This window comes from Dasypus novemcinctus, chromosome 14, assembly GCF_030445035.2.
Source record: "Dasypus novemcinctus isolate mDasNov1 chromosome 14, mDasNov1.1.hap2, whole genome shotgun sequence".
Lineage (NCBI taxonomy): Eukaryota > Metazoa > Chordata > Mammalia > Cingulata > Dasypodidae > Dasypus > Dasypus novemcinctus.
Window position 1 is genome coordinate 76,100,691 of NC_080686.1, and position 27,560 is coordinate 76,128,250.

At 36.6% G+C, this 27,560-nt stretch overlaps 1 protein-coding gene across 2 annotated transcripts in view; it reads right to left on the minus strand.

The window, feature by feature from the left end:
* CSMD3 (CUB and Sushi multiple domains 3) overlaps positions 1 to 27,560 on the minus strand; it is a 1,328,729-nt gene that overhangs the window by 285,252 nt on the left and 1,015,917 nt on the right. For both annotated transcript variants that reach the window (XM_058275930.2, XM_058275932.2), the window contains one exon: positions 25,562 to 25,756. In XM_058275930.2, coding sequence (XP_058131913.1) covers positions 25,562 to 25,756 — 195 coding nt within the window. The remainder of the gene's footprint in view (positions 1 to 25,561; positions 25,757 to 27,560) is intronic.

Below are 27,560 nucleotides of genomic sequence, written 5' to 3' on the forward strand. Positions count from 1 at the left end.
GACCCCTATCTCACTCCTTATCCAAAAATTAACTCAAAATGGATAAAAAAAAACCTGAAAATAAAAGCAAGAACCATAAAACTTCCAAAGAAATTATTGATAAATATCTTCAAGACCTGCTGGTAGGTGGTGGATATTTAAAGGAGACAAGAGAAGTACTGAGTGGACTACTGATGTTTAATGTATGTAGGAGTTTTAATTAGCTTTACTCTAAAATTGTGGAGATGTATAGAGGGGATGGTAACACTCAGTGAAGAACAGCTAGTTTATAAATGGGGATGTGACTGAAAATGGTAGTCTAGTTACGCAAATGCCAATTGACAGAAAGTTTGAGAATAATCTAGGAACTGGATAGCACAGTAAACCAAGAGTTGGGTGAGAATTGTGGTTGATGGTAAGATGCAAGAATGTCCTTTGTTAGCTAAAACAAATGTATATCACTACTGCAGGGTGTTGGGAAGGTGGAGAAGCTTGGGAAAAATACAGCTGGAGTGACCTATGGACTGTGGTTAGTAGTAATAATATAATATTCTTGCATCTATGCAAAAGATGTACTGTGTTGATAGTAAGGCAGTATGGAAAATGTGAGTCAAATGTACACTATGAACATGGCAATAATCAGATGATATTTTATCTGTAGCAAATGACACACCACATTGTGGTGTGTTGATGGAGGGGTGTTGTTTGGGAATTCTGCACATGTGCATGATTGTTTTATAAGTTTACATAAAAAATATATTTAAAAAATTATAATAGGGTGAGTTGAAGGAAAAACACACCAAATGTAAGATAAGAACTATGATTAGTAGTAAGATTTTGACAGTGTTCTTTCATAGTTTGTAACAAACGTCTCATGACAATGTAAGGTGTTGGTGGAAGGTTGATGTATGGGACCCCTGTATGATGCATGTTTGCTTTGTAAGTTCACAACTTTTACTATACACTTAATTGTTTATGTACGTTCATATATAAATGATATAAATATAATAATCGGATTGGTTAGGGGAAAAATATTTTGTTTAGTAGTAATTTTTGACAATGCTCTTTAATCAGTTAAAAAGGTTTAAAAATAATGCAAGTTATTGGTGGTAGGGTGAGATGTTATAGATGTTTGTTTGATGTTATATATGTTTGTTTTGTAAGTTCACAACTACTATACATTTATACGTTTATGTATGAGCGATATATTTCAATAAATTAAAAAAAAATCCATCACAATGTAATCAGGGGCTTATACATTATTTTAATTACTCAATAAGTCAACATAGTAGGATATGAACTTCTACTTCTGTCACCCAGCTGATTGCCTGGACTCATTCATTTTATTTACCTAGCTACTGAGGCACTGTCTTCATCCTATAGTGCTTTGTGAGCTGTATTCTCCATCAGAGAGTATATTCTTAGAGAGAAAAGGGATAATTTATGGTAAAGGCCTATGAATAGCTATATTCCTTGGATAGATCTTACATGTTGTTATATACAAATGCAGCTAATGATAATGGTCTTGTGGGCGCTGGTTAATATATGATACTTATATCACTAATTTTTAATCCCACTTTTAAAATTGTAATATAATTTGCATACCTTAAAACTCACCCCTTTTTTTTTTAAGATTTATTTATTTATTTCTCTCCCTCTCTCTCCCACCCCAGTTGTCTGTTCTCTGTGTCTATTTTGCTGCGAGTTCTTTGTCCACTTCTGTTGTTGTCAGCGGCACGGGAATCTGTGTTTCTTTTTGTTGCGTCATCTTGTGTCAGCTTTCCGTGTGTGCAGCACCATTCCTGTGCAGGCTGCACTTTCTTTCGTGCTGTGCGGCTCTCCTTACAGGGCGCACTCCTTGCACGTGGGACTCCCCTACGCGGGGGACACCTCTGCGTGGCATAGCACTCCCTGCGCGCATCAGCATTGCGCATGGGCCAGCTGCACACGGGTCAGGGAGGCCCGGGGTTTGAACTGCGTACCTCCCATGTGGTAGACGGACGCCCTAACCACTGGGCCAAGTCTGCTTCCCAAAATTCACCCTTTTAAAGAATACACGTCAGTGGTTTTAGTATATATTCACAAAGTTGTGCATTCATCACCATTATGTAATTATAAAATATTTTCATCACCCCCAAAAGGAACTCTGACCTAGTAGCATCAAAAGAATCAAATGATGATTTCACCCCCAACCCCAAGCCTTTGGCCAACCACTAGTGTATAATTTTGCCGGAAACTGTATATGGGATAACAAATACTTAAAATGATTTGTATTGAATTATTTGTTCTTTTATAGAAACTAAAATCCCTTTTCATCTCATTGATTTTTAGTGAAGACAATCATTACTTTTAAAAATTCTTCAAAGAAGGTAATATATTAATAAAAAAGTATTTTGGAGGGAAAAACCTCTCTGTATAACTTAACTTCCATCTAGCCATCAAATCTCATCACAAATGATACTTTCTCAGTAAAGTCTTCCATGACATCAAATTTGTTCAGAAATCTCCATCATACAGTATTCTATCACTTACTTTCAGGACACTGATTATAACTTGTAATTATATATTTATTTGTATGGCATTTTGATTAATGTCTGTATATATCTCTAGAATGCAATATCTAAAAATGAAAGTGTCCATGTCTTTTTTTTTTAACATCATTTGTACATCTGGGGCCTAGTATAGTATCTGTTTGTACAATAAATTTCCAATAAATATTTGTTGAGTGTTAGAAAAAATAATAAAATATATATTATATTAATACACTGTTGACTAGATACATGGAATATAAAATTCACAGGTTTTTTCAAACCCTTTGAGTGTGGTATCATAGCAGAATACAATATAAAACCCAAGGCTTTAGAACCAAAAGGGTCTATTTTGAGTTTCAGCTTCCCTTTTTATTGAGTAGCCTTGAGAGGAAAATTCAAACTGGAACTAGAACAGGAAGAGACTTCTAGACTAAAGAGCTGTCCTGACCAAGTCCATATCCTTCTGGAGGTAATATTAAGGAGGTCTCTAAAAATGCTTTAGGAAGATGAGCTAATTTCATGAATTCCAAGAAGGTACAAAGGTTAGAAGAAAGGACAGGTGGAACTTCCCTGATGTTCTGGCAACCTCTTCCATGGGGGAGACAGATATATCTTTTAGTGACCTTATGAGGGCCCTTTTGGGGGAGCACATTGTTTTTGTACTATCTTAATGTTATCCAAGGATCAGGAGTAAAGAAATCTATCCCAAAGAAAGAGGAATCCTACAACTTCAACTTGGCTGCTTTATCAAGTGGTGGGGTTACTGGCTATGAAAGGCCCGTGAGGATGTAGTCTCTACTTCTTTGGATTCTTTATTCACTAAAAGTACAGAGATAAAGCAAGAAGCAATGCTACTGTAAAAGGGAGATTGTGACCCATCTTCTTTTTCTTATAATTCAGGTGTTCTTTTCCTCAATCCAGGAATTTGGATGGGGCAGAAAATGTCTATATTTTCATTATCCCCTAAATACATTTTTTTCTAACTGAATTTTAGTATTTCCTTTAATTATGAATGTAGGCAATTAAGTCCAGTAGCTTTAGAAGTAGCTGGGATGTTTACCAATAGAAATTACAGATTGTTATTACATTATAATTGTTTCATGTATTTTGAAATATTGTTTATGCTTCTCACTAATGAAAATTACAGTGTTTATTAAATTTTTTTCTACTTTAATGCATTGAATAAGAAACATATATATCCTTACCTCAAAAATTTGTTGTTTTCAATTATAATTTCTAACTATTTTGATAAATATATCTCAATATAATTGCTGTTCCTTTTAAGCCTATAAGCTTTATTTTATTTTATGCTCTTAAAAGATTATTCTAATAAGGGATCCATAGGCTTCAGCAGAGTGCACAAAAAATGTGTAGACACGAGTCTAATTAGATTCCTTCCAAACCACCTGCTCTTTCCTTCAAGGGAGTTTGACTCAAGGATTATTGGTTTGGCCTGAGAAGATCTGGAAAACACTAGCATTGGAGGACCCTTTCTTTCTTGCTCTTAGCTCAGTTCTAACCTGAATCAAAAATGTCTGAGTAGGGACTCAGGTTTAGGACTTCATGAGAAATATCTTGTTTTAGGATTGAAGCTATTTAGAACCATAACAAATATGGTTCAGTTTTACTCACTAGCTTTTCCCGTGTTTCAATCTAACTCACTGGAGTTATATTTTGCATTAGAGAACAAAGTCCATGTTGTCTTCTTTTAAGGATATATATCCCTTAGGAATTTTGGAGGGAAAGGTCCACCACTTAAAGCATAAGAAGGAAATGTTGAAAGTTTCTTTGTATAATAAATGGGAGGGAAGCAAAAATTCACCCTCTCCTTAGGGTATCTCCTTGAAAATATAATAGGGCCGACAATATGCCAGACCTTACGATTTTATAATGCAAGTTCCTGGGCTTTATCACCACTAAATTGTAAACACATACTTATAAAATTAACTCAGGTTTCTCTCACATGGTACACAAGAGACCTTCGAAAGCTCATTTGTTTGTCTCTCAAGGAAATATAATAAATTTTAATTGTTCTTTCTTTATTTTACTGTAGACATGTGTGCAAACTTCTGTCCAGTCTTTGCAATCGCTTTTACAGACTTGCTGAGATAAGCATTGCATTCTCAATATGCCTGTTCCATAATAAAACTGTTCTCTTTCTTTCTTTTCTAGGTTTTAGTAGGATTTTTTCCACAGCGTAAGTAAAGATTTGGCTCTCCTTGTATCTCTGGATTTTTTTTTTTCCCCCAGTTAGGTCAGTGTATTAGTCAGGGTTCTCCAGGGAAACAGAATCAATGGGAGATATTTATAATGTGAGATTTTATAAAATTCTCATATGGAAGCATAAGTCCAGATTCCACAGGTAGGCTGCAAACCAGGGGCTCTGATGAAAGTCCAATGAAAGTCCTTGATGAGTTTCTGGGAGACTTTGGCTATCTAAGACAAGCTGGGAAAATCTTTCTGAATGCTAAAATCACTTTCTCTTTTATGTATCCAACTGATTGGATAAAATGCCACTTATTGCTGAGAGCAATCTCCCTGGTTGGTTGTAGATGTTTTCAGTCATTTATTCAGTAAACTCACTGATGACTAAAGTCCATAACTGTCCTTGTATTACAGTTAGTCCAGTGCTTGCTTGACCAAACAGCTGGGCACAGTTACCTGGATGAGTTGACACATTAACCTAACCATCACAGTCCACCTCTTGTCAACTTGGCAACCATACACATTACCTTAAACCATACTTAGTTTCTAAGCAGAAACAATAACAGACATGCATGTATATATGTTTCCCCCTAACAATGTTCAACTATGTACAACCAGAAACACGTTAATTCCCTACAGGATAGGGTGCAAGTCCTTGGGTAATATTCTATCTTAAACTTGACATCCTTAAATATTATAACATGAAACTAATACAACTTGTCATGTGATAAGGGAAAAGGTTAGGGAAGAAAACAAAGATATTTCTTTTATGTACTTATACAAGCATACTCATAACAAAACAAGGAAGAACGATTCATGACTCTCATAGTTCTCATTTCTGTACATGAGTCAGAGGTCATATTTATCACTACCTTCCTCTGCTACCCATTCCATGTTCCTGTTACCCTCAGCAAGCACTTCATCTGGCTGTAGGTCTTTGCCTGGTGGGGTGACCCAAACTACAATCCTGAAGATTCTGGGGCATTGTTAGTTCTGTTTGGATTCAGTTGTTGCAATTTTCCTTTGATTTTATGGCAGTACTAAGAGATGCCCTAAAGGATCTCCTTTATTCCAGGAAAACTCTTCTTTACCAGCATTATGTAGATGCAGTCCTATTTCCCTTTGATAGTCAGAATCTGTCACAATTAGACACTGCTACCGTTTTTCACCAGACTGAGGCGTCCCTCAGGCCGGTGGGCTCGAACTAGTTGGCCCTGGGGGAGTGAGGACGGATACGGAGACTATGCACACACTCCGGAGACAGGGTTCTGGACCAAGTCTAACTTTATTATGTAGGAACAGCAATTTATAGTTCAGGGCAATAGGGAAGGGGGGCTAGGCGGCATTAGATTGGTGGGGGTGAATATATGTCCAAACAAGGAGAGGGGTAAGCTATGGGGGACGGTTAGGTTGATCATGTAGGCTGAGCTTTTTCCCGCCATACTGCCTGATTGGTGGGGATCCAACAAAGGGAGAGGGGCTTGGAGAGAAGGAAGAAGACGTGGTGTAGCTGGACAGGGCTTGGTTGCCATTCTGTCTGACCTCGTGGTTAGTGGCCATTTTGTTTAGATGTGTGGTTACCTTAGAGACAGCCTGTCAGCAACTGATGAGCTATGCCTTGTCGGCTGTGCACAGGGTGCTCTTGGGCGCTTTTATTTCTCCTACAAGGATCAATCACTCCAGCCAGTACAGTAATTCCCTTCTTTGCCTGTTGATTCAGAGGTAAGAGGATCCCAAAGTGGCCAGGTGGCAGTTTTGGCTTCCAGGTCAAAGGAATCACTGTTGTCTTCCCTGGTGGTAGCACTCTTTCTTTTGAACTAAGACCTGCAGATCAGCACTGCTTAAGGTTGCAGGGACAGGATGCAAAAATTTTCCTAGTGGATCACTAGTGGTAATAGTGAGTGATGCCAATTCCATTTCTACCCCTTGATTCCTAGACCCATGAATTCTGGGTATGGGAGAAATAGCACTATATAGTGGATGCTGATTTAGAGCATACACAGCCTCCTGGAGAATATTGCACCAGCCCTGAAAGGTATTGCCAAGTAGTTGGCACCATAATTGAGTCTTCAAAAGGTCTTTCCACCATTCTATTAATCCAGCTGCTTCAGGATCATGGGAACATGGTAAGACCAGTGAATTCCATGGGCATGTGCCTATTCCTGTACATCATTTGCTGTGAAATGGGTTCCTTGATCAGAAGCAATGCTGTGTGGAATGCCATGGTGGTAGATAAGACATTCATTATATTCATGGATGGTAGTTCTGAAGGAAGGATTGTGTGCAGGAAATGCAAACCCATATCTGGATGATTTGTCTATTCCATTTACAACAACTTGCTGTCCCTTCCACGGGGAAGTGGTCCATGTAATCAACCTGCCACCAGGTAGCAAGCTAATCATCTCAAGGAATGGTGCCTTATCAGTGCTGAAGGTGGGTTTCTGCTGCTGGCAGATTGGGAACTCAGCAGTGGCTGTAGCCAAGTTAGCCTTGGTAGGTGGAAGTCCATGTTACTGAGCCCATGCATAACCTCTATCCCTGCCACCATAGCCAATTTGTTCCATTAGCTCATTGGGCAATGACAGGAGTAGATGGGGAAAGAGACTGAGTGCTAGCCACAGAAAGTCATCTTATCCACTTGATTATTAAAATTTTCCTCTGCTGAAGTCACCCTCTGGTGAGCATTCATGTGGGACACAAATATTTTCATGATTTTTGCCCACTCAGAAAGGTCTATCCACATACCTCTTCCCCAGACATCTTTGTCACCAATTTTCCAATTATATTCCTTCCAAGTCCTTGACCATCCAGCCAAACCATTGGCAACAGCTCATGAATCAGTATACAAATGCACCTCTGGCCATATCTTCTAACAACCAGGTACACTGCTTGAAGTTCTGCCCATTGGTAGGATTTGCCCTCACCACTGTCCTTCAGTGATGTCCCAGAAATTGTGCAGTACTGCAGCTCTCCACTTTCGGGTGGGACCTCTCTAGTATGCAAACCATCTCTAAACCAGTCATGAGTTTTCTCTTCTTCAGTCAGCTGATTGTAAGGGACTTCCCAAGAGGACAAAGCTGTGGGTTGGGAAAGAGAAGGTAACATGGCAGGAGTGGTGATGATGGGCATTTTGGCTACTTCCTCATGTAACTTACTTGCATCTTCAGGAACCACTCAAGTCTTATCTTGTATATACCACATCCACTTTATTATGGAGTGCTGCTGTGTATGCCCAACTCTATGGTTTGGAAGATCAGACAATACCCAGCTCATGATAGGCAACTCAGGTCTCATGGTAAATTGATGCCCCATGGTTAAGCATTCAGTCTCTAATAAGGCTTAGCAGCAGGCCAAAAGCTGTTTCTCAAAAGGAGAGCAGTTATCTGCAGAGGATGGCAAGGCTTTGTTCCAAAATTCTAAGGTGATTCTCCTATAGGGGCCTGGCAAGGACTCTAAACAGTATCTCTATTTGCCAAAGAAACTCCCAGGACCATTGGATCTGATGGATCATGTGGCCAAAGCAGTAGTGCAGCTTGCACAGCCACCTGGACCTGTCACAGAGCCTCTTCTTGTTCTGGTCCCCAATCAAAACTAACAGCTTTTCTGGTCACTTGGTAAATGGGCAAGAGTAACACATCCAAATGAGGAATGTGCTGTTTCCAAAATCCGAAGAGACCAAATAAGTGTTGTTCTTCTTTTTTTGGTCATAGGAGAGACCAGATGCAACAATTTATCGTTCACTTTAGAAGAGATATCTAGACATGTCCTACACCATGGTATACCTAGAAATTTCACCAAGGTGGAAGGCCCCTGTGTTTTTGTTGGATTGATCTCCAATTCTCTCTCACACAAATGCCTTACCATTGAGTCTAGAGTCCTTGCTATTTCTTGCTCACAAGGTCCTATCAACATGATATTATCAATATAATGGACCAGTGTGATATCTTGTGGGAAGGAGAGATGATCAAGTTTCCTGTAGACAATATTGTGACTTAGGGCTGGAGAGATGATATACCCTGAGGCATGACAGTGAAGGTGCATTGCTGGCTTTCCTGCTGAAAGCAAACTGTTTTTGGTGGTCCTTACTAATGACAATTGCGAAAAAAGCATTTGCCAGATCATGAGCTGCACACAGGTATCAGGGGATATATTGCTTTGCTCAAGCAATGATACCACATCTGGGATAGCAGCTGCAATTGGATTCACCATTTGGCTAAGTTTCAATAATCTACTGTCATCCTCCAAGATATATCTGCTTTCTGCACAGGCCAATTAGGAAAGTTGAATGGAGATGTGGTAGGAATCACCACTCCTGCATCCTTCAGATCCTTGATGTTGGCACTAATCTCTGCAAGCCCTCCAGGAATCCAGTATTGCTTTTGATTTACCATTTTGCTAGGCAGAGCAGTTCTAGTGGCTTCCACTTGGCTTTCTTACCATAAGAGCTGTCACTTCATAAGTGAGGGATCCAATGTTGGGATTCTGCCAGTTCCTGAGTATGTCTATTTCAATTTTGCATTCTGGAACTGGGGAAATAATGATTACATGGGTCCACTGGACCCACTGTAAGATAGACCTGAACTAAAACTCCAATCACCAGACCTCCATAAACCCCTACTCTGACTGGTGGACCACAATGATATTTTGGGTGTCCTGGAATTAGTGTCACTTCTGAGCCAGTACCTAATAATCTCCAAAATGTCTGATCATTTCCTTTTCCCCAATGCACAGTTACTCTGGTAAGAATCCATAGGTTTCCTTGGGAAAAGGTGGGAGGACGATTGGCAGTATAAACTTTTGACAGTTTAACAGGATCCTTCCCCAGAGAGACCTGGCCTTCTCCTCATTCAAGGGGCTCTGGGTCTGTAAACTCTCAAGTCTGGGAATTGATTAAGGAGCCTTGATTCTCTGCATTTGTAATTCAAGTGAGGTTTTGTTCACTCAATATAGAACTCTTCTGCTTTTATGAATCCAAAAAAAATTTAGTAAATTGCCTATCTATTTCACTTCTAGATACCTCATGATCTATTAGCCAATGCCTTAACTTTACAGGACTCTGACTATTTTGAGTGCTGTTTTGAATCTGCCTTTCATTACAGTAGGCCTGCCCACCTTATCTTTAGCCTTAACTGCCAATACTTGACTTCATCAGACTGAGATCTGATCATCCCCATAATGATAACAATGTTCAAATTCCATCACAAGCCTCCCTACAGTAATAGCTGGACTACAGAGTAGGGCCACCACAGAGCTCTTCAGGGAAGATGATGTTAGTCTTACAAATTTATTCCTCATAGTCCTGGTTAAAGTTGTGTCCCCTGGACATTCCTGGGGTGGGTGGGCAGGTCTTAAATGGTAAATCCATTCTAGTATCCCAATCCCTCTAAGCCTTTGTATTCCTTCTTCTACTGTATACCAGGGCAAATCAAGCATCTCAACCTCAGACATGCTAGGCCATCTTTTGGTCCATGCATCTTTCATCCACCCAAACAAACTGTTAGAGACCTTTCCAATCTCTTGAGCTATAGCTTTGAATCCAGAATTTCTGCTTAATGGGTCCATATCAATAAATTCAGCATGATCCAGCCTTATAGTCCTTCCACCATTATCCCATACCCTTAGTATCCATTCCCACACCTATTTCCCTGATTTTTGTCTATATAAGTTTGAAAACTCATGGAGTTCTTTTAGAGTATACCATTATTTCCTCCTTGGTCACACTTTGAATTTCACCTTTGGAGACTGATGTACTATAAGACAATTATTATTAAGACTTGTGAATTCATATGCTTTCTAATCAATAGTCTTCTGTTTTAGCCTAAAATTGTGAAAGATTAACTTTTCCTTTGTCCTTTGGAATGTTATAACACTGCTATGCAGGCAAACCCATCATCCATTACCCAAAAACAAATGTTTAGAAAGAGAAAGTCACCAAACATGATATTAGATGTCCTATTTGTATCCACTATAAAGTTAACATCAAATTACAGCTGATGTTAGTATACCATAAACTGAATAGAAAAGATCCCTTGAGGTACCATGTCTCTCCTGTGGAGGGCTGGCCACACATCCGTCTGTTTCCCCCACTCCCCCACCGGATGTATTCAGTTACTTTCAATGAGGTCATTTTTCATAAGTTGCAAGACCCATTGGAGTTCTGATGTTCAGAACCCCTTAAAAGGGGTGGCCCCTAAGCTGCCAGTCTGAGCCTCACTCAGGAGAGGATGCTCTGCCTGGGATTGTTTTTCCAATTAGGCTGCAAAAGGGGCTCCCCAGTCACATCAGAGATCAGATGTTGAATTTTCCCCTGATTTGGTGAGTGGTTGTATATACTTTCATTCTTTCCTATGTCTTTAATTGATTACTATTCTTTTCTATGACTGCCTAATTGTTATAATTGTTTGATATAACCTGAAACTCATTTAACTGAATAAAGCTGCCTTTGCAGAGTATTTAGAATTTTTGCTTCTTCCTTAACAAAACATTTAGTAAAACTGCCTCTGCATAGCATTTAGAATTTCTGCCTCTTCTTTAGCAGAACAGGGGCTTGTAGTGATTTTAGTCTAGTAATAGGTCACAAATAGAAGAGGGGTGGTGATGGTAAGGAGAATTAGAAATGCCTTGCAATCTACTGATCTCAGGGCATTCGTTTGTATTTTCATCTCACTAAACAGGATTAATCTCTTCAGGTGGGGATTGGAAGGTAGATTCCTTAGGTCAAGGTGGAGGTTGGGCAGTGCTTGCTGGAGTTTGGCTGGTACATGCCTCAGGGCTGGGAGGAGGTCCAGACTGGCTGGAGCAGGCCTGAGGCTGGGTGATACACAGTTGTCAAAGTGTAGTCTCCACACCGCAGGCTATCACAGGTTTATTTGCTGAAGTCTCAGCAGAATTTAGAATCTCAATGTCCCCGCCAATATTATCATCATCCATAGGTCTCCATCCCAATTCTCAGGGTTCCACTCCTTTCCAATCAATACCTTCACTTTAAACACAGATACCTTGTGAGTGTGAGATTTTCGTTTCTTTTGTAACTCTGCTACTCCTATGAGTGTTTGAATTTGGTTTTCAGATATCTCAAGCCAGACAAGATTTTCTTACAGAACACATAGAAATTCTCACATCATTCATGCGGCATTTAAGTTGCAAATTTGAAGCCTTTAGCTCTTCTCTTCCTTTTGTAACGGTATCCAGAGTATCTAGGAGGAGGCAGCCAACATCATTGTAACTTTTGATTCAAAAAATTCTATTAAGGTGTTGAAAATGCTCCCACACAGATCCTTGCTTCTTACAAGTGCAGAAGTAGGAGAATCCAGTGATGATATTTTGCATCTCTCCATTGCCAACTCACACCATGGATTGTTAGTGGACTCTTAATTATTGAAAAGGGAGTCATTTGCACCCATGAGTCCCATTAGAGTAAAGAGCCAATTGCAAACTCCCAGAACCAGTTCAGACATCCCATTCTGTTCCTCAAGAACCACTCCTGGTAACAAGCTGTATTAGTCAGGGATCTCTAGGAAAACAGAATCAACAAGAGGTATCTGTAAATAGTATGAGATTTTATAAAATTCTCTCACGTGACTATAAAAAGTGCAAGTTCAGTTTCCGCAGGGAGGCTGCATTCCACGGGCTACGATGAAAGTCCAAAGAAGGTCCTTGATGAGTTTCCCAGAGATGTTGGCTGTGTAAAGATGAACTGGGAAATTCTCTCTGAATGCTGAAATCACTTCCTCTTTTAAGGCATTCAACTGATTATATAAAATGTTACTCCTTGCTGACAGCATTCTCCCTGGTTGATCATAGATATAATCAACTATCTATGTAGTAAACTCACTGATGATTAAAGCCCATAAATGTCCTTATATTACAGTTAGCCCAGTGCTTGTTTGACCAAACATCTGGGCACAATTGCCTGGCTAAGTGGGTACATTTCCCTAACCATACAGTCAGTAAAAAAATTTATTGGGAAAAGGGGGAAAGGAACTGAACTTGCTGAGAAATTGGAAAGAAAGATGGAAATATGGACTGAGATTTGTTTCAGGCTTCTCTAGGCAGAGAGGGTGAGCTCTGACTTGTGTGATTACCTTTTAAACTATTAATTATTCCTCCCATTCTAATACTAAGGGAAGGGGCCCAGCTGTTACTGGCTACCCCACTAACTGTGGAGGTTAATGCTGTGGAGTGTTTGGAATATTCAGAGCCAAGGGGAGGTCCCAGAAAGAATTAACTAGTATCTTAAGATCAGGATCAAGGTCTTGGTGGGGTCTCATGGTCATGTTGTCTATCAGTCATGTTGTCTGTCAGCCATGTTGTCTGTTGTCTGTTGGTCATGTTGTGGCTCTGTACTGACTTGTCTCAATTCCCCCCTCAAAGATTTCATGCCTTTATTTGTAAAGGAGTGCTGAGGGGAGTGGGTCATTCTTCTGTAGTTACTGTTTGCTGGTTAGGGCAGTAGTCCCTGCCTGATCAGGTATAAACTCTCTGGACTTTCTGCCTTTATACTATTCCTTAATATCTTCTCAATCCTGCCAGAACTTTAAACAGTTACTTTCACATGATTGACTTTCTTCATCTATAAGGAGAAAATAAATACCTCACTGGGTTGTTTCAACTCCCTGTATAAATAACATTTTTTTCTGTTTGTCTGCAAAAACTGGTGACATATTATAAAGGTATGTTTGAGGCCTGACTTAATATAAACTTCATGGTAGTGAGGGGTAAGGGTATCTTACTTAGTACAAAGAGATGCCATGTAACTGACTGTCCACCTGGAGATGTGCTGTGGGGATTGAGAAGCCAAAGGCAGGGGAAGTAAAAATAGCTTAACATGAGCTTCAAGGTCATAAGAAAATACACCATGAATCACAGGAATTGATTGGCATTTAAATTGCTTTTTATATGAGCAACCTTACATAGTAGGCAACAGAATCCATGATGGCAGGGATTTATTTATAACAATGTTAATGATTCTCTAGACTAGCATGCAGGAAGCCAACTTAGAGATAATGTGACTGGAGAATAGCAGGTGTTCAATAACATTAGCTTACCTACTTATTTCCTTTTTTATATATTTCATTTTTCCTCCAGTCATAAGAAAATGAAGCGTACCTCACTTTTATCTCAATACTTAATACTTAATTTTTTTCAGTAAAAAAAAATGCATTACACTTTTCTAAAACAAGGTTCTAACATATAATCTGTGTACCATGTCTGTGAATGTTCAAAATCCTTCTGTGCTCCTGACGAAAGGCAGGTATTTAATGATACTCAGAAAGAATTTACCACTAGGTCTTTGTTTTATGAATATTTCATCTATATACTTTAATTATATTCCATATTTCAATGAAATCAAATGCTGAATGACTCAGTATAATAGATTTGATGGTCTCTATATCATTCATAATGGAATGGGATTCTAGACTAGTTTTATATTTTAAAAAAAAATGTGCAAACCTCAAGGACATTGAAGTAAGGATCTTTGACTAAGATAAGTCATGCCACTAAACAGAAGATGTGGAATAAAAATAAAAATTAATTCTTCAAGTACTCTAAAATATGACTTAAATGAAAGTAGGTAGGATGAGGTCATTAATGAGAGAGAATCCTGAAGTTAGAAAGCTATAACTATGAAATAAACTTTTTAAATTTTGGTTTCTTTTTTATTTCAAATCTTTTTCTTCAGTTGATAGAGTAAAAGAGCTCTTCTTTTAAACACTTTTAAACATTTCACATATTGTTGGAAGTTGAACAGAGAAGGTTTTAGATTACTATTGCATGTCAAGTCTTAAAATATTTGTGTTTATGTACTTTGGACAGATTCAGAGGTCATCAGTGATTGAGTTATTTGATTTCATTTTCTACAGAATTCACGACATGTGTTACTATGAGTGAAAACAAAGGTATTGAAAATTGTGTTGCAGATTTTCAAAATATCTAAGGTAGCATAAAGTATGTCTATTAAAAGATCTGTATTCTGTCCAAAATTGTATATGTAGGAATTTACCTTCTCTTAGGTTCTAGAGATAGAAAAGATCAATACAGAGCTCTTTGAACAATTAACCAGACCACTATAGAGCAGTGATTAAGAGTGCTGACTCCAAATCAGGACTCATAGGCAATTGTGACTGTGAGCAAATGATTGACCCTTTCTCTGTGTCTTGGTTTTCACATCTATAAATTGAGAATGTTAATATTATCTACTTCATTGGGCTGTAGTGAGGTATAAAATAATGTGTATAAACAACTTCAAACTATGCTCAAAACTATTATTAACACTTATCATTCTGCCTTCCTCTGTTCCTGCTTTATTGAGGTAAATTCTACCAACTTTCCCTGTTTATTTTCACTTCCATATGTTTACATCTGCTGAGCCCTAGGACATCTCTTCATGTCCTGTGCCTTACCTTGTTCTGCTTATTTACACTTTTAAGATTCAGTTCATATATCACCTTCAAACAAAGATTTCTCTGATATCTTTTTATAACTAGGTCAGATATGCCTCCAAACTGTGCCCATAGTACATTATTATTTCTAACACTAGACCTTAGTCTAATATACTGTATGCCTCATCAGATTGCAAATTCTATAAGGGCAAGGACCATATTGAATTTATTTCTTAATCGCTAATACTTAGGTGATATAATTGATACCCAAAGTGATTTTTGATGACTGAAAAGAAGACTGAATAAATGACCCAAACTCTATTTTAGAATAATTAGCAAGCTAGTAGTTTTTTAACAGTCCAAATATGTTTATACCTGAGGTCTTATAATTAGCCATCAATTGGCTGCCACTGTATACTATAGCAATGGAACAGATCAAATGTTGCATGGGTACTTTGGACTGGTCTCCCAGATTTTTTGATTTACCTTTCAAAGTTCTGAGACCTTAATAGTAACTGGGGTTTTACACACAACAGATCAATTTTTATGCAGGCTATATAATCTATACTGCAATTGTAGATACAGATATTGATTCCATTTTAGAAGCATGGGGAGGGAGGGGATATTAGGAATGGTTTTTCTAATAAGAAGACAAGCGATCAGGAAGTGAGAATACTAGCCAACCAGATAGCTGGGTACAGAGCATTCCAAGTAGAGAGGACAGAAAGTGCAAAGGTCCTGAGGCAGAAGTATGATCAGTGCATTGAAGAAACATCAAAGAGACCAGTGGGGCTCAAAAAGAATAGAAGGAGAGAAGATCAACAGTGTTTTTAGGGTATGTACTGAAAGATTAAGTAGAGCTTCAAATTTTAAGACCTTTGAATTTATTCAGATTTGGGAAGTACTGGTAAATTTTGATATGATCTGGCATATATTTAAAGATCATTCTGTTTTGTCCTCAAGGAAGTGTATGAGGAACAAAGGAATGAGGGCAACTAGTTCTTAGGGAGGCTGAGAGATGAGACATGGATGGTGCCCTTGATCAGGGTAGAGCTGTGTTTAGATCAACAAGTGCAATGTCATTAGGTGAGATAAATCAGGTAATGAATATGAAGAGCAAAATATGGTATCTGCCTTATTTGTGTTTTATTACCTCTAGCTAGTATTGAGTTGGATGATGGGTAAGAATGATATACGACTTTTACTATAATTCAGTATGTTTATAGGTGACTAAACTAACAGACTAACAGACTAACATACTTTCAAAGTATGAAAAAAAAGAGGAATAACTTACTTATTAACATATTTTTTTATCTGTGTGATCATCAAGTGAATTGAAGGAACAGATATTCTTTTCTGCTTTCATTTAATATATGGAACTTTCTCATGAGATGAACTGAATGGGTTCTCATCACTGAGAAGGACTTAACACAGGATGCCATCATTTTGGATATACTTTAGACAAATATAATCTCCCAGTGTCCAACTTAAGCCCTTTAAAACATTTTCCTCAGATTTAAAATGTACACTTAATCCTAAGCCATGATAAAAATCTATCTTCTAAGATAGACAAACTTTGTACATTTTTATGGTTCAATTCAATTTAACATATATTTATTAAGACCCAGCTGGCATGAATTAATGTGTTAAATGCTTAAAAAGTAAAATAAAGCCCAAGACTTTATGGAACCTAACTTCTTTCTAGAGTTAGACAAAGGCGACATTATGAAAGAAAGCAAAATATACTTGAGTTTCGAAGTTCTCACTGAGTATGGTCACGTCACTGTTTCCTTTTATGTAAGTAAGTACATAAACAAAAAGCTTTCCTTATGTTGGCATTTAGGGATCACATTCCAACAGCCATATCCCAACTCAGTCACAGCAGAGCAAAGCTTATCCATCAATTTTTCCTGCCACTGTCCTCAAAGACTTTACTGTAAGGTAAGACCTAGCATGAAAAGCAGCAGCAGACTAGAAACTTAATTTTCAAACACTGAGGAAATTAGAAATAGAGGCATAACATATTAGCAAATGACTAAGGCAACCACTATAAGAAATAACATTGGAGAAAGGGGATGTGGAAATGATATAACACTTCCTCTTTCATATCAGAGAGGCAATAGATGTTGTTTAAAGTTGGTAAAACAAGAAACAGAGTGTCAGATGCTATGCATAGTCATAGAAACAAATTATTAAAAGAGTCAGCCTTTAGGTAATGGAGGGATGGAGGCTGGGAGGGCAGGCAACTGTTGTTTTCAATGATAAATCCTTTATCTCATTGTCAAGTGTATATTTTACTTTGATAAAAACTACAAAGTTTATCTGAAGAATAAAATAATTTGCCTTTATAAAAAACAAATCTTTCTGGATCTATTACACACAATTTAAAATTAATTTTTACTTATACAGTATTAAATTATTACATCAGCTAGTCAGCCAGGGTTGTGTATTTTGGATTTCTTTATATCACTGAGAGGGAAAACAAATAGATATCTGTGAACCTGATCATGAAACAAAATGTATTAAGCTCTCCTTATTCTTAATGATTTAAAAAGTTATTTAATATAATTGTCCCAACAACTTTACAATCTACAGAACATATCTTATGCTTAGATACAATAAATAAAGTGATCAACATCACATAGCAGACCCTGGCTTTCTTCTGTTTATTAATGTTTAAGATTAAGCATATCTAGTTCTAAAATATGGTTTTTTTATTCCCTATTCTAGAACTTTTCAGCTGCAATAATATTTTAATGTAAATTTATCTTAAACTGTTTACCTAATACCTTACAGCATCCATTAAACAACTTTGATTTAATTTACATGATATCTGGCATTATGGTTAAAGATCTATTGAAATCCAAATTAAATGATGGTGGAATTGATTCTCTCAGGACATACTAAATACTCAACTCTTGTTTTCAAGAGTGATTAGAAGATATGTGTTTCATATAATAACATAGACAAATTATATTTAAGTAATATTAAAATGACAGAGAACTTTCAGGAAGATGGAGGACTAGAAAGACACAGGAATCTCTTCTCTGCCAGAAAAATAGCTAGGGTTTAGGACACCAGAGGAAGGCTGGACAATACCCTAAAGAGAGAGGGACAATATGGTTAAAGACATAAAGAACATCAAGAAAACACTGAGTGAACAAAAAGAATTTGAAAGCCTGAAGAAAAGTGACAGAGCTCATGGGAATGAAAGACACAATAGGTGAGAGAAAAAACATATTAGAGGCATACAAGAGCAGACTCAAAAAGAATAAGTGATACTAAAGACAGAACAGCTGAAATTGAGGAGAGAAAAGAACAGAGAGAGAAAAGAATGGAAAAAAGTAAGCAGAGGCTCATGGAGTTGAATGAAAATATGAAACACAACAACCTATCTGTCATGGGAAGTTCCAGAAGAAGAGAAGGAAAAAGGGGCAGAAAGAGTATTTTAGGAAATAATAGCTGAAAATTTCCCAACTCTTATAAAATAAATGAATTTACATGTCCAAGAAGTGCAGTGTACCCCAATCAGAATAAATCCAAGTAGCCTACTCCAAGGCACATACTACTCAGAATGTCTTCTGTTAAAGATAAACAGAAAATTCTCAGCACAGGAAGAGGGAAGCAAACCATCACATATAAGGGATGCCCAGTAAGACTTAGTGTGGATTTCTCATCAGAAACCATTGAGGTGAGATGTCAGTGGTGTGATACAACTAGGATACTGAAAGAGAAAAACTGCAAGCAGAGAATTCTTTATCTGACAAAATTGTCCTTCAAATATGAAGAGGACTTTAAATTATTCACAAACAAACAGAAAGTAAGAGAGTTCATAAAAAGAATCTGCCTTTAAGGAAGTATTAAGGGAAGCTTTAGACCCTGGGAAAAAAAAGAGAGTGGCTTGAAAGAGAGTTTAGAAAAAAGAAAAGTAAAAAGGATAACCAAAAGAGTAAAAAGCCAAACAAAAATAAGATATGACATATGGAAACTAAAGAATAAAACGGTGGAAGTAAATAATGCATTTATAGTCATATCATTGAATGTGAATGGATTAAACTCCCCAATCAAAACATATAGGCTGGCAGAATGAATTAGAAAATATGAGCTATCCCCATGCTGCCTACAGGTGGCTCATTTTAGATCCAGGGATACAAATTGGCTGAAAGTGAAAGGTTGGAAAAAGATACTCCACACAAACAGTAAACCAAAAAAGAGCAGGAGTAGCTATACTAATATGGAACAAAAGAGATTTTAAATGCAAAAAAGTTATAAGAGATACAGAAGGCCATTATATATTAATAAAAGGGACAATTCACCAGAAAGAAATAACATTAATAAGTATCTATGCAGCTAAGCAGACTGCCCCAAAATACATGAGTCAACTCTGGCAAAACTGAAGGAAGAAATAGACATCTCTACAATAATATAATAGTTGTAGATTTCAACTTACCACTCACATAATTAGTCAGAACAACTAGACAGAAGATCAACAAGGAAACAGAGAACTTGAACAAATGATAAACAAGTTAGACCTAATGAGCATATACAGAAAGTTGCATCTAGGCTCAGTGGGTTATAAACTCTTTTCAAGTGCTCATGGAACTTTCTCCAGGATAGACCACATGTTAGGTACAATGCAAGTCTCAATAAATATAAAAATTGAAATTATACAAAGCACTTTCTCAGATCATAGTGGAATAAAACTGGAAATCCATAATAGATAGGAAAGAAATAAATCTGCAAAAGAGTGGAGGCTGAACAACACACTTCTAAATAATCAGTGGGTTAAAAAAGAAATTGTAAATGATATTGTTAATACATTGATATAAATGAAAACAAAAACACAACTTACTAAAAAATGTGGGATACAGTAAAGGCAGTACTGATAGGGATATTTATAGCCCTAAAGGCCTTATTAAAAAAGAAGACAGGGCTAAAATCAAAGATCTAACTGAACAACTGGAGAAACCAGAAAAAGAACATCAAACCAATTCCAAAGCAAGCAAAAGAAAAGAAACAATGAATTTTAGAGCAGAAATAAATGAAATCTAGAATAAAAAAACAATAGAGGAAAATCAACAAAACCAAAAGCTGGGTCTTTGAGAAGATCAATAAAATTAACAAACCCTTAGCTAACGTAATAAAGAAAAAGGAGAGGAGAGAAGATGCAAATAAATACAATCAGAAATGAAAGGGAGTATGTTACAACTTAACCGACAGAAATAAAAGGGATCATGAGTCGATATTATGAGAAGCTGTATGCCAACAAGCTAGACAACCTAGATGAAATGGACAAACTCTTAAATGCATAAACAACCTACACTGATGCTACAAGAAAGGCAAGAACTTAATAGACCAATCAAGTTTAAAGAGACTGTATCAGTCATCAAAATTCTCCCAATTAAGAAAAGTCCAGGACCAGATAGCTTCATGTGTGAATTCTGCCAATCATTTCAAGAAGAATTAACACTAACACCATTTAAACTCTTTCAAAAAATTGAGGAGGAGAAAAAATTACCCAACACATTTTATAAAGCCAACATCACCCTAATACCAAAGCTAGATAAAGATACTCCAAGGAAAATTATAGACCAATCTCTCTAATGACATAAATGCAAAAATTCTCAACAAAATACTTGCAAATGGATTCCAACAGCATATCAAAAGACTTTCATATCACGACCAAGTGGAATTTATCCCTGGTATGCAAGGCTGTTTCAATATAAAAAAATCAATTAATGTAATACACTACATTAACAAATTGAAAGAAAAATCTACATGATCATCTAGACTAGAAAAGGCATTCAATAAAATCTAGCATCTTTCTTGATAAGAACCTTTAAGAATAAGAATAGAAGGAAAATTCCTCAATATGCTAAAATACATAAATGAAAAACTCCCAGTCAACATTGCACTTAATGGGCATGATTGAAAGCTTTCCTTCTAAGATTGGGGACAAGAAAAGGATAACCACTGTCACCATTAAAATTCAACATTGTGCTAGAAATTTTAGTAATAGCAATCAGACAAGAAAAAAATAAAAAACATTTAAATGGAAAAGAAAAAAATATGATCATGTATTTTTAAAATTCTGGTGTGTCTACAACAAAGCTATTTGAGCTAATAAATAAGTTCAGCAAAGTGGGAGGACACAATTTCAAAACACAAATTCAGTAATGTTTCTGTACATTACTATTGAACAATCTGAGGAGGAAATCAAGGGAAATACCATTTACAATAACAACAGAAAGACTCCAATACCTAGGAATCAATTAAACCAAAAAAGTTTAGGACCTATATACAGAAAACTACAAAATGCTCAAAGAAATTTAAAAAGACTTAAACAAACAGAAAGACATTCCACATTTATGGATTGGAAGAGGACCCGTATCTCACTCCCTATACACGAATCAACTCAAAATGGATCAAAGGCCTAAATATAAAGAAAGGACCATGCAACTACTAGAAGAAAATGTAGGGAAACATCTTAAAGACTTGCGGTAAGTAGTGATTTCTTGGCTCTTACATCCAAAGCATGAGCAACAAAAGAAAAATAGATAAATGGTACCTCTTCAAAATTAAACACTTTTGTACCTCACAAGACTTTGTCAAAAGGGTGAAAAGGCAGCTGACTCAATGGGAGAAAATATTTGGAAATCACATATCCAATAAGGGATTAATATCTATGATGCGTAGGGGAATGCTACAATTCAACAATAAAAAGACAAACCACCCTATTAAAAAATGGGCAAGGGAAATGGACTTGGCTCAATGGATAGAGCGTTCACCTACCACATGGATGGTCCATAGTTCAAAACCAGGGCCTCCTTGACCCATGTGGAGCTGGCCCACACGCAGTGCTGTTGCACGCAAAGAGTGCCGTGCCATGCAGGGGTGTCCCCCGTGTAGGGGAGCCCCCTGCGCAAGGAGTGCACCCTGTAAGGAAAGCCGCCCAGTGCAAAAGAAAGTCCAACCTGCCCAGGAGTGGTACCACACACATGGAGAACTGATGAAGCAAGATGACGCAACAACAACAAAACAACAAAAAGAAACACAGATTCCCAGTGCCATTGATAAGGATACAAGTGGACACAGAAGAACACACAGCAAATGGTCACAGAGAACAGACAATGGGAGGGAGGGGAGAGAAATAAATAATAAAAAAATAATAAATCTTAAAAAAAGAAATGGGCAAAAGACTTGAATAGACATATGTACAAAGAAGAAATACAGATAGTAGAAAAAACACTTTAAAAATGCTCAATGTCACAAGTGATTAGGGAAATGCAAATCAAACTACAATGAGATATCATTTCACACCTATCAGAATGGCCACTATTAAAAACTTAGAAAACTGTAAGTGTTGGAGAGGATGTGGAGAGATAGGAACACTTATTTGCTGTTGGTGGTAATGTAGAATGGTACAGCCATGGTGGAGAACTGGCAGATCCTAAGGAAGTTGAAGATAAACTTGCCATGTGACCTGGCAATTCCACTACTAGGTATATATCCAGAAGAATTGAGAGTAGTGGCACAAACAGAGATCTGCACACTGATGTTCATAGCAGCATTATTCATGATTGCCAAAAGGTGGAATCAAACCAGGTGTCCATCAACCAACAAATGGATAAATAAATTGTGGCATATAGACAAGATGGAATATTATGCAGCTGTAAGACATGAAGTTGTAAAGCATATAACAACATGGATGAACCTGGTGGACATTATGTTGAGTGAAGCAAGCCAACACAAAAGGACAAATACTGCATGATTGTGCTACTATGAAATACATTGTGTAATACCATGGAGTTAACTTGAATGCAGGTCACTAGAAAATAGAATGAGGTTAGAAAATGGAAAGTTGAGGGTTAACTAGTACAGAATTTGTAAAAAAGATGTATTAATCTTTGGAAATGAATAGAAAAGATGAAAGCACATATATCTGTAACTAGTAGTACTATGACATGGGTATGAAAGGGGTCTAAAGAGAAATTCTAAGGTTATGTATATTATTAAAAGGAAAGATTAAAATATATATTACTCAAAGGAAAGATAAAAATGTATAGCATAGTAAATCCACATGTGAAATAAATAAAATTGCATATATAAGACCCTTTTTTTTGAAATTGAATAAATGTATGTTAAAGTTATAAGATGGTACTATCAGACATTATGCTCAGTGAAAGAAACCAGATGCAAAAGACTACATATTGTAAGATTCTATTTATGTAAAAAGTAAATATAAATCAACTTATAAAGATGGAGTAAGTATTAGAGGTCATGTAGGGCTGGAGAAGGACTGCTAAAGGATACAGAGTATTTCTTTTTGGAGTAATGAAGTTGTTCTAAAATTTTTTGTGGTGATGAATGCACAGTATTATGATTACACTAAAAGCCATTGATTATATACTTTGGATCAGTTGTATGGTATATAATTTATCGCAATAAAACTGCTTAATAAATAAGTAATTGTTCAAGAATAGCCAGAAATAGCAGCTATATACAGCAGGGGAAGCATAGAAAGATCGAGGGGTGAAGAATTTTCTTGTTAGTTTATTATTATTTAATTATTATTAGAATAATGAAAATGCTCTAATGATGATACAGGTGATGAATACACAACTATGTGATTATACAAAATACTATTGATTGTACACAGGCATACTCATAGTGAAAGCAAGTTATACGCTAGCTCTCCTGGCTTTCTCATCTAAGTCTTTGAAAAGCTTTTATTTAAAAATTTATCCCAGGTATCAATACCTATCCTTCTGATCTTTAGTTTCAGTATCCTTTCATTTTCTCCATCAAGATTTTGGTATTTCTACTTGTCTAGATCTAGAAAATTTTCCAGAAATTTTTCATGGTATCTAAATGATAATAGGCAGTAAATTTTGAAAAGGGCTTTATTAAGTTTTGCATATATTTCTCACTATGAACAGACTGCTCTTTTGTAGGGCTCTAAATTCTAAGACAATGCAAGCACTCTTTTTCTCAATTTTCCTATAAACTTTTAAGCCACTAATCATTTTTCCTCTCTGGCAGAATTAAGGCCAAAGTAGTTATTTCTCTTTTTATTCCTTTTATGTTCTGATAGATGAAGCCATAAATGTAAACCAAGAACTTGCTTTTGTGCTGTTAACAGAATGGTCAGTTAACAGATTTCTATTGTTTATTTCCCACAACAACATTTTGAAGTAATGAATTTGAATTTTCCTTATTCTAGAGCTAAGGAACAATAAGCTTTGATTAGTTTTATAACTTATGTATGTTTAGAAATTATAAACATATACATATACATGTAATTCTAATTCTAATTAGTGAATACGTTAGAATGATGAGCATATGTATCAGAGAACAAAAACTCATGCTCCTAACCATCAGATCAGAGTTAAACTTTTTTTTTTTTCACTGAAATCCATAGCAAGAAAACAAGAAGTACGCTTTACATTGTGGTCCAGAATGATGAGCATATGTATCAGACAACAAAAAGTCATGCTCCTAACCATCAGATCAGAGTTAATTTTTTTTTTCACTGAAATCCATAACAAGAAAACAAGAAGTACGCTTTACATTGTGGTCCAATATAAACACACATGCATACACACACAAACGCACAAATATGTGTGAATATGTATATATATGCAGTCTTTAAATTTTATTTATCTGTGTGTATATAACTGAAAAAGTTTCACAAAATAATATTTATCCTTACTATATGCTTTTAATTCTAATATTCTCTTCTTTCACATTTTACTTCTTTTAAATTTTAATTTAATGTGGTTCAATTCTATGTCATTCATAGAAAAGCTGGTCACAACTCAATACACTGATTTTATGACTTACTGGTGGTGACCAATTGTTTGGGAAACCTGCCCTAGATGATATAATCTTTATATAAATTTTGTAACTGTATTACTATGGTTTAATAATTGGGAAGTCTATGGCACCCTTCGACAGTGAGATAACTGTTTCTCTCTTTCAGGCAAACTAATTCTTAGGAGAAATATATAGTCATATATCCATATTTCAGATAAAGATTTGTACACAACTAATTTCGTAATATTTAAGGTGTTGCATTTATCTACTGTGTTGAAATATCAGTTTCAGACTTTGTGTTCTTCATTTATTCAGCTAATATTTTCTGAGCACCTCATGTTTCCGGGTACTCCTCTATAGTACGTCACATAAATGAACAAGAAAGGGCATGCACCTACTTCCATAAAGTTTGACTAATAACAATGTGCACATTGCTTTAGAGATACCTGGAAATATAAGCACTTTTCCAGAACACTTGCTTTAGTGAGTTCAATTAAAATTTCCTTGATGATATCTCTGATTGCTTTTCTCTATATCTCACTTGTTGATGCATTTAAATACTTGACTTTTTAGGTACAAAACTGATTATAAATACTTCTTGGTTATTTGTAAAAGTAATAAAAACTCAGCAAAAAACCTGGTTCTTACCATGACAACTCGGTAGGGCTCTATTCCATCCAGGTCGTCCATCATCTCCCATGATACAGGTGAGGGTCGAGTAACCTTGAAGAACATAACCAGCATCACAGTAATAGGTGACTGTTGATCCTAATTTATAATCCATTCCTAGTCTGGTGCCATTCATTATATTGCCTGGATCAAAGCAGGACTCCCGAAGTTTTGCTGAAAAAAAGTTTTGATAAAAAATGAGTTTGTTTTAAAATACTATTTTCAAATGCATGGAGTTAAAACCTAGAGTATAGGTCATTAGGGGATAAGAGGAGCGATGTAAAGGAGTACTGATGCTTAATGTATGTAGAAGTTTTAATTAACGACTGTAAATGTGTCAAATGGATAGAGTTGATGGTAGCACATTATAGTGAGAAGCAGCTGGTTTATAAATGGGACTGTGGCTGAAAAGGATAGTCTAGGGATTTAAATGTCAATTGAAAGAAAACTAGAGAATAATCCAGGGATTGAAGAACACAGTGAACCCAGAGGTGGATGAGAATTGTGGTTAGAAGTATAAATGCAAGAAGGTCCTTCTGTGAATTACAACAGATGTATGGTGGTGGGAAAGTGCAGAAGCGTGGGGAAAATATAATTAGTATAACCTATGGACTATATTTAACTAACAATACTGTAATATTCTTGCATCAATGCCGAACATGTAGTGTGCTAATAAAAGAGGGGTATGGGAAAAATATGCCGAATGTACACTATCGACCACAGTTAGTGGTAATAGTCTGATGAGATTTTCTCATAATCTGTAACAAATGTTCCACAATGGTGTTGTGTGTAGGGAGCCACCTGCTGTGAAACCTATTTACAACCTCCCACAAAATGGCGGATCTTACAACATGGCGGATCTCACAACATGGTGGAGTTCACAAATCTGCCCTGTCATTTCCTTATTCTTCTTCCTCCCTGCTTCGTTCTCCCCTTCCCGCCATAACTCAGGTGACCACAGCAACACGCATGGGCAAGGCGCGAAACCCTGCAGACCCGGCACAGATTTTCAGCCAATCCCCTCCTTAGACGATTGCCACCTGCGAAACCAGCCTATCACCGATGTACATGTTCCCTTCCTTCTCTATATATTCCTGTGTTTTACCCCAAATAAATGGAGACTTGATCAGAATCCTGTCTTCTCTCTCTCTCTCCCTCCCCCACCCCATACCCACTCTCTCTTCCAGGTAACCCACGTTTCGTCTCCGGCCGCCCTGCGGGACGGGGTAAAGTGTATTGATGAAGGGTTGTTGTATGGGAATTCTACATGTGTGCATGATTTTTTTGTAAGTTCACAACTTCTGTAATAAAAATATATTAAAAGATATTTCCTCTCTTAAGGTTTGTTCACTTCTTCCTCTAAACAAGGGGAAACCACTCTTTCTACCTCTGTTTGGGTGCTCAAAGTACACAGTAGCCCTTAACCATATCTGACATTTTTGTAATTCAAATTGACTAGTAAGAGAAAAAAAATCTTGATAGGTCTTATTAAAACTTAGTATCTAATACAGTCAAACACTCATTATTTGAACTAGTATGTGCTACAATTGATACATGATATGCTTTAAATGGATTATTTTGGAAAAAAAGTCAGGCCCCTTTTAATATTCATTTATTTAAAATCTTTCCTCCCAAAATAATTTATAATTAACTCATGATACTGAATGTAGAAATGGTTTTGCTGCCTATGTTGAGCTCAGTTTGTTTCACAGAGGTAGAAAGTAAAGGATTCTATTTTTCTGAACTGTTAATATTTCTCCTAACATATTCTGTTTCCTCTAGGTATTCCCAATATTTCTATCACTGTCTTCCCATTATAAAATGGCCACAAAATCATTACAAAATCCAAACTATGGTCTTTGAGTATAGAGAGTCTATGCCAAAGCAAAGCACTTTGAAAGCTAGCAGTGACAAACTTCAAGAAAAATAAAGTCCATTCACAACAAAGAAACTACACTCAGTGAACTAAGAAAATTGA